Source organism: Salvelinus sp. IW2-2015, linkage group LG13, assembly GCF_002910315.2.
Source record: "Salvelinus sp. IW2-2015 linkage group LG13, ASM291031v2, whole genome shotgun sequence".
Lineage (NCBI taxonomy): Eukaryota > Metazoa > Chordata > Actinopteri > Salmoniformes > Salmonidae > Salvelinus > Salvelinus sp. IW2-2015.
Window position 1 is genome coordinate 15240945 of NC_036853.1, and position 14679 is coordinate 15255623.

Sequence of the window (14679 nt, forward strand, 5' to 3'; positions counted from 1 at the left end):
CCCAGATTAAGCCTAGTCCTGGAGTGCTTTCTAGTTCAGAACTAGGTTTAATCAGTGTTAAGCATAATTCAGAGTCCACAGATGCAGATAGTCCGGCGTCCAATTGCGACACAGCTACATGGCTGAGTCCACCGTCCGCAGCCCAAATGCGCACCTGCCCAAAATTCCCAACCAACGCGGCTCCACGAACGCATCCTCCATTTCAATGAGGATTTGAAAGTATGAAAGCCATTGTTCCAATATTATAGAATACTGCTGTGCRTACGCGTACACATTTTGGTCTCTGACAGACCCTTTAGGGCAGGGATCATCAGCTAGATTTGTTTCTTGAGTAGATGGTCAGAGGGCCGGAACGTAATTACAAATAATTTGTAGACTACAAATTGACCGCAAGAAGCCCAAACAGATATCATATTTGACTAAAACAGAATAATTTCAAACTATTACATTTGCATAGGATCACATACACTGAGTGTACAAACATGAAGAACACCTGCTCTTTCCATGACATAGACTGACCAGGTGAATCCAGGTGAAAGCTATAATCCCTTATTRATGTCACTTATTAAATCCACTTAAATCAGTGTAGATGAAGGGCAGGAGACTTGTAAGAGAGGGATTTTTAAGCCTGGAGACAAATTAGACATGGATTGTGTATGTGTGCCATTCAGAGGGTGAATGGTAAGACAAAATATTTAAGTGATTTTGAACTGGGAATGGTAGTAGTTGCCAAGCGCACCAGTTTATGTCAAGAGCTGCAACGCTGCTGGGCGTTGCAACTCAATATAAGGAAGGTGTTCCTAATGTTTGGTATACTCAGTGTATATCTCTCTATTATGCGTGGGAATACTTTGGAACAGATATCCAACATTAAAATCACTTGGAGCTGATTTGCTGGTGTTTTTACAGTCTTTCATGTCCAACAATAAAACACTAGAAAAAAAGTTAGTTTTTGTTTGATGCTCAGAAAACTTATTGGGGAAAATAAAATCCCCCGCGGGCCACCAGTTGGGGGACCCTGCTTGAGGAAAACCGACCCAAATAGTAGTAGTACAGACAGATATACTTGTCTTGTTAAAGTATGATTTCATACTAACAGTAAAGAAAATAAAGAAAATAAAAGTTAAGAGAAAGGAGAAAGGAGGTAAAATGTTTGTGTAATTTATACATATAGTGAAACACAAAATGAGACTGGTGCCACAACTGGAGAACATAACTAAGCAGTGGACTGAACACATGTCAATACTGACGGTCATGCAGTCAGGTGGCGTGTGTGTCAAGACAACAGAAGGCCACATGTAGATGGTGTGCAATCGTGTAATAAACTGGAGGCAACGGTGTATTCCCAAGGTGAAAAAGAAGTTGTCAGACTTACCCGGTCTAATCGTTTGGCCTCTATATGTCTAAGCAGCTGTTGCCTCCAGTCTACTGGCATCTTAGAGGACATATCATCAGGCTTATGCTGCAGCTGCATGGTGCGCATTTTCATCTCATCAGGGCTCTTTATATTCTCAGTGCACGTGCTCAGATTATAATCTGGGGGCATCTTCTCCAACARKGCAGCCATKGTGGGTCTGGCAGACACAGGCCTGGCCTGGGAYGCCCCRAACGTCTCYGTGCTGTAACTCCTGGCCGACAGRGGSCGYCGCTGYGTCAGGCTCTTWGTRGGGTAGCCCAWGATRGGCTTCTTRGGCTCCTGGTAGGAGGAGTAGTCTTCCTCGTACCTGCCATTCCTCTTGTTGTACTGTTGGTCCTGCTGGGCCATGCTGGCCAGACTGTTCTGGTGCTCCAGCATGCCTTTGAAGTGCTGCCGGCCATAGTGGTCCGACTTCTGCTGCATCTCCTGGGCCTCCTGAACCCTGCGGAACAGGGCCAGCTCTGTGGAGCTGACCAGGGAGTCGGCCCGCCTCAGGAACCCAGGCCGGGAGCGCTGACTGGGGATGGGGAAGGGTTGCTGCTGCTGGGACGGCTGGTTCTCCTCGTTGACTGAGGGCTGAGAGTAGGAGAACATCTGGTCCATGGGCGGGTAACCMCGGTAGCCCCTGGGGCTCACCAGCTCYTTGGGCAGGGTCTTCCCCGGMTGGTTGACATACTCAGGGGTGTTGGGGAAGGGTGGAGGGGCCCTCCTCTCCTGCTGCTGATTCCTCATATCCATAGCCCCCTGAGGGTTGAAGCTCTGGTCGAAGTGGTAGACCTTCTTGGGGATGGAAGGCTTCTGCTGCTGGCTATTAGTTCCGTAGGCATCATCATCGTCCAGCATGGGGGCAGACTGGCTCCGGGACATGCTCTGCTCCATGGGGCCCGGCATGTCTGGACGGTCAACACTCCCCTGATTCTCTATGCTGGAGCTGTAGGTGTCCACGGGAATACTGTACACATTGTAGGAGCCCATGTCTATCTCATCGATGCTCTGGGACTTCTTGAACTTAGCCTTCACCTCCTTCATCATGGGAGAGAGGCGCTCAGAGCTCTTGCTCATCACCATGGCCCCAGAGCTTGGTCTAGTGGGCTTCGATTGGACATGTTGGTACATGTTGGCCTGCTGGCTGCTGCGCCCCTGCCCAGAGTTCCTGGAGTCTAGGTAACCCCACGTTCCTGTGGAGGGGAACGTGCCCGGCAGCTCTCCATGATGCATTTCCTGCTCAAAGTCGTTGCGGTCAGGATTGGGGCTGTTGCATGGGGAGCTCAGTTTGGAGGGGAAAGCCGTGCGGTCCTCGAAGGGACTGGGCGTCCTTGTCCAGTTCTGCCACGGGTTGGGAGGGGGAGGCTGAGATACTTCAGTTTCGGGCGTGTTGCGGACATTATGGAATTGGTGGGAGGGGTGTTGGTGAGGGGCATCCTGCAGCTCCAGGGGGATGCCCACGATGCGCTCCTGCCTCATGAGGGGCCGGCGGCCCCCATGGGAGGTGGAGGCGCTGCAGGACTTGGAGCCCAGCATGGGGTTACCACTGCTGCTACCACTGGGAGTCTCCAGAGGAGCCTCTTCAGACACGAAGCCTGTGTTGTCATAGTGGGAGGAGTCGTTCCACTGGTCAAAGGTGTCGCTGAGGGGGCGCCGCTCGCTGCGCTGCTGCAGTGTGCTGGAGGGAGGGGTCTCTCTGGGGTCTCTCTGACTCAGTAGAGGCTTGGTCTCGATCGGCTTGGGGAACTGCTGGGCCAGCCTGCAGAAAGAGAGTGGGCACAGGTATCATAGCATATCATTTCATCAAGGTTTTATTTACAATATAGAATAGAGGGTAACATTCATAATGGACCTGGAAATATGCTTTGAAATACAGGTTTACATTTATTTCCAACTTGGAGTTTTGATAGGTCAAATCAAAGGCTGCATTAAAATAGAAAGGTACTGTGTATTTTAAAGTAATGTTTGCCTGAAGCTATACTGCTGGCATTTCAAAGGGAATCCAATTGCTTTTTTACCAATATATCATAAAAGGAAAATTTTACCTGGACTGTTTTCCATAGAGGTCTGAAAGTATCAGTAGGAATATCAAACAAGTCAACTATAATTGTATCCACAGATGAAAAAAGTATTTTTCAGTGAGAGCTCAATCTGTATAATTTCAGCCAGGATTCAGTTGGAAAAAGAACAATGTTCTTGGAAGTTCTGGCACGAACGGACTAAAACAGTTTCAAGAGCCCCAATGGTAGAGTAGTGTTTCAGCTGCATTTCAATGAAGAAGAGAGTGGAGAGGAACTGTCCCTGTGACCTTGGCTGGGCTGACAAGCAGACACACAAAGAGCGAGAGAGCGAGCCAGCCAGCCAGCCAGCCAGACAGAGAGAGAGAGAGAAAGCGAAAGAGAGAGAAAGCGAAAGAGAGAGAAAGCGAAAGAGAGAGAAAGCGAAAGAGAGAGAAAGCGAAAGAGGAAAGAGACAGCGAGAGAGATGTCTGTTAATGAGAGATGTGCACCACGCTTGACAACTGGAATTTCACCTCCTGTTCACCCAGGTGCCCTACACAACACCCCTCTGTCTCAGGAAACCAACAGGTGGAATCGATGCCTGCTGGACGACATATTGACACAGTACAGAACAGTACTGGAAGTGACCCAGCTAGCAAGCACTTATCAGACCACAGGTAGCTGTGAGGCCACTGAGCCTCGGATTTTGCTAAGGGCGGACCGATGCCGATCCTAGGTCACCGTAAGTTTGTTATCAGGCGAGTGTCTGTGTCTCTGGTTCAGTGTGAGGACTGTATGTTGAGAGTCAGTGAGCCACTACCCACCTGTTGGTCCAGTGTTGTTGAGGCACTCCTCYATCCTTCCCAGCAGCCTGCAGGGTGGCCCCGTTCCCCGGGGGGTTGGAGGAGCCAGAAGAACCCTGGGACGGAGAGTAGTCTGAGTAGGTGGCCGACGAGCCACTGTTGTTCAGGCAATGCATCTTGTCTGGGTCTGACTCATCTATAGATTCTGACGGGAGTGGGAGAGAAAAGCATTGATATGTCTCTGACAATAGCTACCTGTGAAATGAATCTGAATATGGGCTTAAGGGGACATCTCATTTTCAAAAGGTCACTGCTCATGTTTCCACTTAAAATGTGGGTTAAAGCTGGGGGGCAAAAGATACTGGAGAGAATTGGATGCCTTTTCTCCTCAAATCCAACAGCGAGCCATTATGTAATGGATTGCAATTAATATGCTTCATACCGTACCTCATTAGAATACAACAATCCCCAAGGACATTCTATAATAATTGTGCATTTCAGGACTATGTTTTGTAATCTCACAGGAGGAAACACACACGCAATTAGAAAGAACAATAGCAAACACAGGGATTTTCACTGGAGAGCTTAGAATGCTTGAGGATTTTTCATGTCAGAACAGGATTAGAGCGGAGGGTGAGCGTTTTTACTGATAGACGGCCAGCCTCCCACCGATCGAGATATCAGCCCAAATGGCCTGTAGCAACTAGTCAATCAGCACACTCTGGTTTATCAGTGTGAGACAAAGAAATACAGTTTGAAAGTACAGCCTCAGAATATAGATACTGGCTTTAAGACATATATACTGTATAGTGTAGTTCCTATAATTGGAGCATACTGTAACAGCTCTTCTTCAACTGTCAAAGTTGACTGTAAATGCTCTAACATCACTGATAGGCTAATTAACAGCATTCTGATAGGGGAACAGTTTGCGGCCTACCTTTCTTGTCTTTCCCCAGTAATACAACTTTTGGTTTGTACATGGGGGGTTCCACCAGGGTGGGCCTCATATCAGAGATACGGATGTCATTCGGAGAGCCGCCCATAGAATCCTGAGAAGAAATAAAAGTGTTATTACACCATCGTTATTTCTGAACAAAAGACAGAAACATAAAAACACACATACACCGCTTCTTTAACACCTTCACCGACTTAACTCGACAATCTTGGTGAGGTTCCTGAGTCAGGAACTAACTAAAGGACACAAATATAGTACATAACTGTTCATTATTGTAATGCTTGTATATATTGCACTCATAKTGTCTACAGGAACTGATATATTTTCTCTATTTCTCAGTGGGGTCCACTGGAGCATGTCCTATCTGTGACTTCCTGCTATCTTAGGGAACAGAGGGCAAGCTGTTTGCTTCAAGAGAACCTGCTTCCCACACCTGATGTCCCACATCTGCAGCCCTGCTCTGCTCACTGTTCCCCCACAGGGCAGGCTGAGGTTGCTGAGCGAGGAGACACCACCAGCCCAGGTTGCCTGGCGATCCCCAGGAACCACATCCCAAGAACACCCCCTACACAGCAGCATCTTACTGACATATCTGAATCTCACTCCATTTCCCGTCTCTGTCCTCCCTCCTGTTTTCCTAGCCAATTTCCATTTTTACAATGCAAATTAAGTGGCGCTAGTGTAAAAAGAGGCTGCAACAAGTTCCAATAGTTGTGCGGTATATGTTGTAAAAGCTATAATTTCATAAGCAATACAATCCATATCTATGATGGGGCTACTATGAGAGTTTAGCATGTTCAGTGCAGAAGATAAATGACACGCAACGATGCTGTCGTGTAACGGTTGCATTCAAAGCTCAATTTGATATATATGCCTCCGTTTCAAGTATTCAAAGGGATTCAGTCCATTTTGACAGCTGCACCGTTTTCTGCTTTGGGTAAAAATGCCACCTTAAATCACTCCCATGGTTATGTTTCCATAATTGACCAACACCTTCTCTGTGCCTGGGAGTAATTGACAAGGCAGGCTTGATGCTTTGACCACATCTCAAATGAATGCTTGATTAACTCAAAACAAACAGCTGTGTAGAAACTGTAGTGTGTGATGCCACTAAGTGCTAGAGTATGCCTTGGCACTGCCAATCTACTGCCCATTTGCACACAAAACTAACAGCTATATAAGCTACACTACAGTATACTGTATACGCTGAGTTTTACCAGTCATGATCCACAGACTTTGAATGAAACAATTCAAGTCCAGCTGTAGTACTGTACATTATATACGTTACAGATCAACATATCTTTGCAATAGATAGTGTGGCTGTTAGCTTTCTTTCATCCTCATGGTTCATGCTAGTCAGACTTCGTTTCTCCAGATGTTTCATAGCCTTTGTCAGGGTGCACAGAGGCAGTGTGAAGTCACGCCAGCCGAGCCATGGTTGAACAGACTGTCTAATGTCTGATCTCACAGCCACTTACTATGAGGCAGAAACAGGAAGAAGCTGTAACGGCCGATGATGTATTCTCTGGCTGTGGCAGCTTGGGAACCATGCGATGTAAAGAAATCTAAGCAAACAAACAAACACACATACAAACAAATAAAAAATGTAGAGGAATGGTTCTACAAATGGTTCTACAAAAAAAAGTATGTGTGAGGTAAAGAAGCATGGGTTATGGCATCAGCACCCCCACCCAGTGCCCCAGTTCTCATTGCGTCACCCAAGTGTCTCTTTTCCTGGAGCTTTGCGGAGGGAGACAGCATGAGGCAATCCAAAGCAGTAATGGACACAAAGTACACAGGACATTGCAACTCTGTCAAAGGGCATTGCAACTCTGTCAAAGAGAGGTAAAGATATAGCAGAGTTTGCCAAGCATAGGAGGACCTTCCAGCTTTAATGAAAATAAGCCGTTTCTAGCCGACACCTTGGAACCTATTTCCACTGGAAAAGGGATTCTATATGTATTTTCATTTTACAGGTAAAAAATACATTTAAAAAAATSCCCATATCATCTTAACTTAAATCTATGCTATGTTAAAAGGACTAACAACCAGCATAAGTGCATTTACACCCCTGATGTAAATGGCCCAAACCCTGGGCTCATATATATATTTAAAAATTGATTTAACCTTTATTTTGACATGGAGTCAATGCTGCAACCAAGGTCTCTTTTCAAGCACCACAATACACATCAAAATACAATAAACACATTAAACTACACATTCATATGCACAACAAAATACACATTATTATACACAATACGCGAAAAGAAAAACACAATCATAAAAAACAGACACATTCTTCAGTAAAAAGGTCCTCTAACAACAGTCTGAAATGCAGTAAAGGCGCCAATTGTGTAATGTAGATCATTCCACACATAAGGTGTAAGGAAATTATAGGCTGATTCACCTAACTCTCTAGACACCAAAGGAGTCTCCAGAGTTAACCAACCCTGTGAACAGGTTTGATAACTTGTCATTTTAAATCTTAATAGATACATTAAGTCGAAAGTTTGTGGAGCAGGGCTTTGTAAACAACAAGAGCGTAAGGATGTGATCTACGTGACTTCAAAGAGGTCCAGTCAACCTTCTATTAAAGAATACAGTGAAGAGTAATAAAACGAAGGGCGCTATGAAAAACGGAATCCAAGGGCAGCTAGAGGCAGCTGCACTTTGATAAATAGTATCACCATAATCAAGAACAGGTAGAAAGGTTGACAGCACAATCTGCTTCCTGCTGACTAGAAAGAGACAAGATCTGTCTCTGTAAAAAAAGCTAACTTTAAATCTTAGTTTCTTAACGAGCTCAGTCKTATGTTTTTAAAACAATCAATCATTGTCAATCCAAATACCAAAGTATTTGTATGCAGGGACTCGTTCGATTATAGAACCATTCGATGAGTAAAGATGTAATCCATCTGAGACAATCTTGCGAAAACTTGAAAACAACATGCATTTAGTTTTGCCTGTACGAGTTATAAAATCAGTAAAGGATCCTGCACAAGTGCAAAATCAGACTGTAGCCTTGTCACAGCCAGGTCAGCAGTCGGGCAATTGCGTACATAATAGTAACATCCGCATATATATTGGAAAACATTTTTTTACTGATTAACCAATAGCATTTATATAAATAGTGAAAATAACAGGTCCTAGTATCAACCCCTGCGGAACACATTTATGTAATTCAAGACTTAATCCCATCAAGCACGATGGCCTGAGCTTACAAAGAAATGACAGTAAGAAGATACAAGAGACAGTAGATATTGTATGTCCTGCTTTATTCATCTCCAGATGCTGGCCACTTGACTCTGGGAACAGGCGTTTAGAGATGACCTATTCAGATCTAGCCTCTGAATACCATTGACATTTAACACTGACCTTTGCTCTGTTTGTTCAACAGCCTCTGCTGTTCGTTGTACAGTATTTTTCTAGCCTTATCACAGCCAAAACTTCAGCGCCAGGTTACCCCTTGGGGACTTGTAAATGCACTAATACTTAACATTTGAGTTATGGCCGAGATAACTTCCATTTTAGCCACAATATGATATTATGCTTGCCCAAAAAATTCACCTTTTTGCACACTGCATTAAAAAAAACAATGAAAACAGCACCTCAGCAGACACTAACTCSTCTGCGTATTCAGAGAAAGAGAGCTAACGATTTAACAAAGACCCAGTTGAGGCCATCATGGGGGCTTTGAGGCTTCCAGATGAAAGGATCCTATGATCTCTGCAGGTTTTATTCACATCACCTCTAAAAAGCTGCTGAGCCACAATTCTATGGCCCTGGATTTAATACATCATCCTCTCAAGCTCTGTCATGCCTGGCAGTATGTCAAAAACACTGAAACCTCCCACTGGACAAAAATTTGTTGAATCAATGTTGTTTCCATGTCATTTCAAACCAAAAATTAAATGTGATGACGTAGAACCAATGTGGAAAACTGATTGGATTTGCAAAAAGTTATCAACGTAAGGGAATTTAGTCTTTTTTTCACAGACATTTGTACCTAAAGCCAATGACAGGGTGACATTTGTGACTCGTTTCGGGAAAATACGCCTTCACAGGAGAGGCAATGAACGTAATATTTATTTATTTATTTGAATCAAAATGCGTTTTCTGGAACACGTGAACTTTCATGTGCCTTAATAACAAATGTGTTTGCCTGTGAATACGAATACAATTGTTAAATTACGAGCCTAGTTGGTTTAGCCATGGAAAAAGACAGGAACCTTCCAGCTAGCCATGATTGGTTGAGGTAATGGATAGGCTGGACATGCCAGGAGATGAGTTCGGATTAGTCTGCCATGTAGTGCGCTTCTGTCTATAACAGGAGCTGCTTAGTATGTGTAAATGTGTCATTTTTCTAAAGTGGCTTTTTTGAAAGACATCACGAAGAACTGCAAAAGTGTTGATAAGGCTCTCCACTTTCTGGAGGCCCGAGTTTTGAAATCAGTGGAATGCCCGGTGAAAGCAGAGTATGATAGCTAAGGAGATGGAGAAAATTCAGGAGTTTGATTGCAAATACGGAGGGAGTCGAAAAGAGAACACAGAAAGCTGTCGTGGGCAACCATGGCATCTGTGACAGAGAGGGAGAAGCGTTCATCCATGTATACGGGTAAGATATTCAATATAGCTACATTTTCAGACATTGTACGTTTCAAATTAGGTCAGAAAGTCGGTTTCATTGCAAGTTAAAGCGTACTGTTAGCAAGCTAGCTAAAGTTCCRTGTATGATCTGTGTAGTAACATTACTCATATCTCAGAGCCATTTGCATTGCTAGTTATAGCCTAATGTTAGCTAGCTAGCTAACATTGAACCTAGCTAGTTGGTTAGCTTTAGCTACCTGTAGATTCATGCATGGTAGTAACATTATGATTTTGTATTATGATTAATTGTTTAGCAAGCTAGCTACATGTCTAAACAAAATACTCCACTAGTAACCATTTCCCTGTACCGTTTACACCTTCTGTATTCTGTGAACGTGACAAATAAACTTAGATTTTACTTGATATAGTGTGTGTTTAGCAGGGATGTTAATGTGAAGATCAACATGACCTGCACTAAAGTCAAATTAGGATTTAACGTTAGGCCAACGAGACAGTGTCCAAGTTCTAAAAATCTCCGGTAGAATGCCCTGCTTTTATTAACAAGCTAGAAACAAACCAAAACATTGTTAAGAAAGTTGCTTTTAATTACCTTGTTTGCTAGATTGACATACACTAAATTCATTTTTAAACGGATGGGTTTATTGGTGTTAAAATACACCAGTTATGCTATTTTGGACCATCATGCAGCCTGTTGTTTTTGTGTTTATACCTTTACATAACGACAATGACAAGTTTGATGTCAGACGACAATAGAATGTTCATGATGTCACTACAACAACTGTAGACATGTCTAGTATAAACCAGCCTTTAGTCATACCCACTGTTCAGAACATGGCCTCACATGTGAAATCCTTAAAGAGATGGGTGGGCCTAAGGCTTAATAGGGTGTGAACGATGCTGAATGGGTGTAGACAAAGAAGAGTTGTCCAGTAGGTCTACCTAAACATTTAAGGGCCATTTTCTCAAAAGTGGGGTTACAAGTTTATCAACTTTCAAAGCAGAATTACTTTCCCACTGTTCCTCAACTGTAGTGTATGATATACCATTTTCAACCTCCGAGTCTCTACTTTTATCCAATCTAAAAAACACAATTTCAAATTTTGCTACACAAGACCGAATCGAGCCAGTCGTTCACATTTTTGGTTGATTTCACATTAGTTGACAACTGACGTCTGCGCCCAGTGGGCTGAGCCTACATTAATCTATATCTTTCGAAATGATCTCAGTTCTGTCAGTGAAATAAGTTCCCACACGTTCAATACAACTGGTCTCACCTCTACCGGAACTCTCACGTTGAAACATTAGAGGCAACTGAGGACAACTAAATCTGACATAATCGCCTGAAAGGACCTTGAGGCTGCAGTATAAACATTTATGTCATTACTCCCTCCCGCATCGTGCCCAATACAAGCTGTTGTTTAGTTTTGTTTTCCTGGTGTTAAAAGAGCGTAATAAGTACAACCTTCTTAATAACATGTCCACAAAGAGATTGTTCCTGTACCTCTGAGCTCTCAGTCAGATCCTCCTTGTCCTTGCGCTTTGGGATGTCGATGGCAGAGTTGTGGATTACGCCCTGCTCTGTCATCTGAGTCTTGTTGAACTCTCTTTCTCTCTCTTTCATCTCTCTCTCCATCACCTGGAACAGGACACTCTGAGTGAAACATATTTATCCCATTCATCCAAAAATGTATAATCTATGCATTTGTTTTTGTACACATATATACATACAGTGGGGAGAACAAGTATTTGATACACTGCCGATTTTGCAGGTTTTCCTACTTACAAAGCATGTAGAGGTCTATAATTTTTTATCATAGGTACACTTCAACACTTCACTTCAATACAGGTAACGAGTTCAAACAGGTGCAGTTAATACAGGTAATGAGTGGAGAACAGGAGGGCTTCTTAAAGAAAAACGAACAGGTCTGTGAGAGCTGGAATTCTTACTGGTTGGTAGGTGATCAAATACTTATGTCATGCAATAAAATGCAAATGAATTACTTAAAAATCATACAATGTGATTTTCTGGATTTTTGTTTTAGATTCCGTCTCTCACAGTTGAAGTGTACCTATGATAAAAATTACAGACCTCTACATGCTTTGTAAGTAGGAAAACCTGCAAAATCGGCAGTGTATCAAATACTTCTTCTCCCCACTGTATATATATATGAATGAGCGAGAGCGAGATGGTATGTGTGGGTCTCTGGGTGTGTGGTGTGACCTGGCCTGTTACCTCTTTGGGGGGCATGGGCCAGGGGGGCTCATACTGTTCTTGTTTTCGTGACTCCATATTGGTACCAGAGCAGTTAGTGCTGAGGGGATGCTGGTTCTTGCCCACCATGTTCTGCACTGACTTCACCATGTTCTTCAGATCCTCTGGGTACGGTGTAGGGTAGCGCTTCAGATTGATCTCAACCTGGACAGAGAGGACGGGCAGAAATAAGCAGGAATAACCAAATAAAAACAGTGAGAAACGCTCAAAAAAAGTCCTATGAAACCTTGACTTTTCCAGAGTTGTCCTCTTCCTCCTTCTTCTCCTCGAACTCAAAGGCCACAGTCATCCTCTGCTGACGCTGCTCCTCCCATAAGGTGGGGTTGAAACTGTCACTGTCTGACTGGTAGTCTACGGAGGATGAGCAGAGAGACAGGGAGGTGTCACTGACTTATTGTGCACTGGTCTCACACTGACGCGATTCTGACATGCTCACTTCACCACCAGCATACAGTGCACTGGCACATAACCTGACCACCTGTCAACTCCCTCAAAGTAGAGGTCTTCACGGGTCCAACAGACCTGAAATTCCGAGATCCGAGCGGACCCAAGCGTCTAAGGCTCATAAACGCTGACTTCTGTTCGGATCTGGGTCGGGTCTGAAATAATTGCCACGGGTCTCAGGTATGTGCAATTCAAATGGATTTACCGACCGGACCCGATTTGACCCGTCCTCTGTTAATTTAATGTGTGAGGTGATGATAACTGCACAAGCTTGTAATCTGTGTCAGCCAATTGCAACTCAATAAAGCGTATAAGCTTATGTACAGCTGAACCTGCTTCCGGCTGCTCACCTCACGTGTGCCTGCTGTTGAGGAGAGAGAGAAAGAGAGAGAGAGAGAGAGAGAGAGTGAAAGGAGTCTTGGCCTAGGCTACTGTTGATTGTGAAGATATTTTTCATTTAAGTAAAACTAAAGTTAGAAGAGAAAGAGTATAGTGAAAAGAAGCCGACAAGGCAATGTCCTTGGGGACAAGTTTCAATATTGTAGTGGACAAAGATGATAAGAACGTTGTGTAACTGGAAATTTTAACTGTATGTGTCCACATAACTGAGTATGTGACTAACCTTGTGAAACTGTGAAACTATCCTATTATAATCTCCTGTTCTCGGGAGAATCATCCTGTGTTGCAAACCAGCTTGCTCATGTGTCCTTGTATAAAAGGAGAACTGACAGTCCCGCCCAAGAACAGGAAACGATAAACATATTTGCTTATCACCCAATGCTTCAGAATTCAGACTGTCTACACTGTGCAGTGCAACTCTGTTGTTCCCTCTGAGCTCAGAAATAAAGAACCTTAGTTTGACTTGGTCTCCAGCAAATCCTTATTTTATAATATCCACCACAGTTGGCACGGCCACATGGACTGTGTGCTATTCAGGTTTGATGGAATTTTCTAACTTTTATTTATTTACTATTATTATTGTTTATACTTGTTATTATTGGAGGCCTATTTAAGAATCTGTTTGTTTCATATTGTTGAGACATTTTCTTTGGTCAAATTAAGTTCCAACTGTAATGTTGTATTTGCCACAATATAATAGAATTACCGCTAGGCCTGGAGTTACTCGCACTTAAAGCATGAAAAGCAAAAACCAAAGAGGGAAAGATGCAAACTTAATTTAATGTCGCAATATAACAACCTGTTCGGATTTTCCCTATAAACAATGACTTGACTTACTTTGGATATTACCCAAATAAAGTTAAGACACTTTAGTGTGGTATGGCTATTATTAGGCTTAGCTACTGCAGGCCTATGAAGGTAGTGCACGAACTTGAGGTGAGGAGGTTTTAGGCCTACCAGAGTTACTCGTTTAATCTAACAGTATAATKCTTATCTTTATACAAAATATTCTGGTTGAAAATTAACGAATTAGCCCCCTTCTGTACGCCTATATCTGAGCAGACAAGTATAAAGAAATGCAGGTCGGTGTCGGAAACATGGCTCTGGCATATCTCTATCTTTCTCTCGGTCTCTCGAGGGCCTAAGCTTCTTCTCCTTTATATTATTTAAAAAATATATGAATATCATAGAGTGGAAGCCTAGACCTATTGGCCTAAATGCATGCAATGCCCTGATGCATTTAGCACATAAATCTCTAACAGCTGAACCGTAAAGTGGACAATTATTGTTTTAAGAAAGTAAAAACCAATAAAAAGATGGCTATAAAGTTTTGAATATGCTACACATCAAACAGTTTTGTCATTTGTTAGAGGTTTCTATACATCTTTCTCTTCGGATCTGAACGAGTCTCTCGGATCTGAACCAGCACGGGTCTGTTTGGGTCTGTTTTTCCACGGGCTCTTTCGGAACTGGTCTGACTTTCCTCAGGTCCATTCATCCACAACTTTTTGGGCCCGTGAAGACCTCTACCTCAAAGGGTAGTTCAGTGACACGTGCTCTGCACACGTACTACTATACATTACTAGAATGGATAACAGGGTATATCAAACACCATTAATTGTAAACACATATCCATGACACCTTAGTTATCACTAAATCACACAAGCGACGCTGATCCTCAACACAGGGGCCCCTCAGGGGTGCGTGCTCAGCCCCCTCCTGTACTCCATGTTCCCTCATGACTGCACAGCCAGGCATGACTCCAACACCATCATTCAATTTGCAGATGACACAAC

The 14679-nt window shown here is 43.4% G+C and overlaps 1 protein-coding gene across 1 annotated transcript in view; it reads right to left on the minus strand.

Annotated features, from left to right (window-relative positions):
* Nucleotides 1–14679, minus strand: part of LOC111971847 (leucine-rich repeat-containing protein 7-like) — a 44556-nt gene that overhangs the window by 22714 nt on the left and 7163 nt on the right. Inside the window, exons 8-13 of the mRNA XM_023998649.2 lie at nt 12267–12391; nt 12002–12184; nt 11270–11404; nt 5143–5254; nt 4227–4410; nt 1376–3161 (exon numbers count right to left, since the gene is read on the minus strand). Coding sequence (XP_023854417.1) covers nt 1376–3161; nt 4227–4410; nt 5143–5254; nt 11270–11404; nt 12002–12184; nt 12267–12391 — 2525 coding nt within the window. The remainder of the gene's footprint in view (nt 1–1375; nt 3162–4226; nt 4411–5142; nt 5255–11269; nt 11405–12001; nt 12185–12266; nt 12392–14679) is intronic.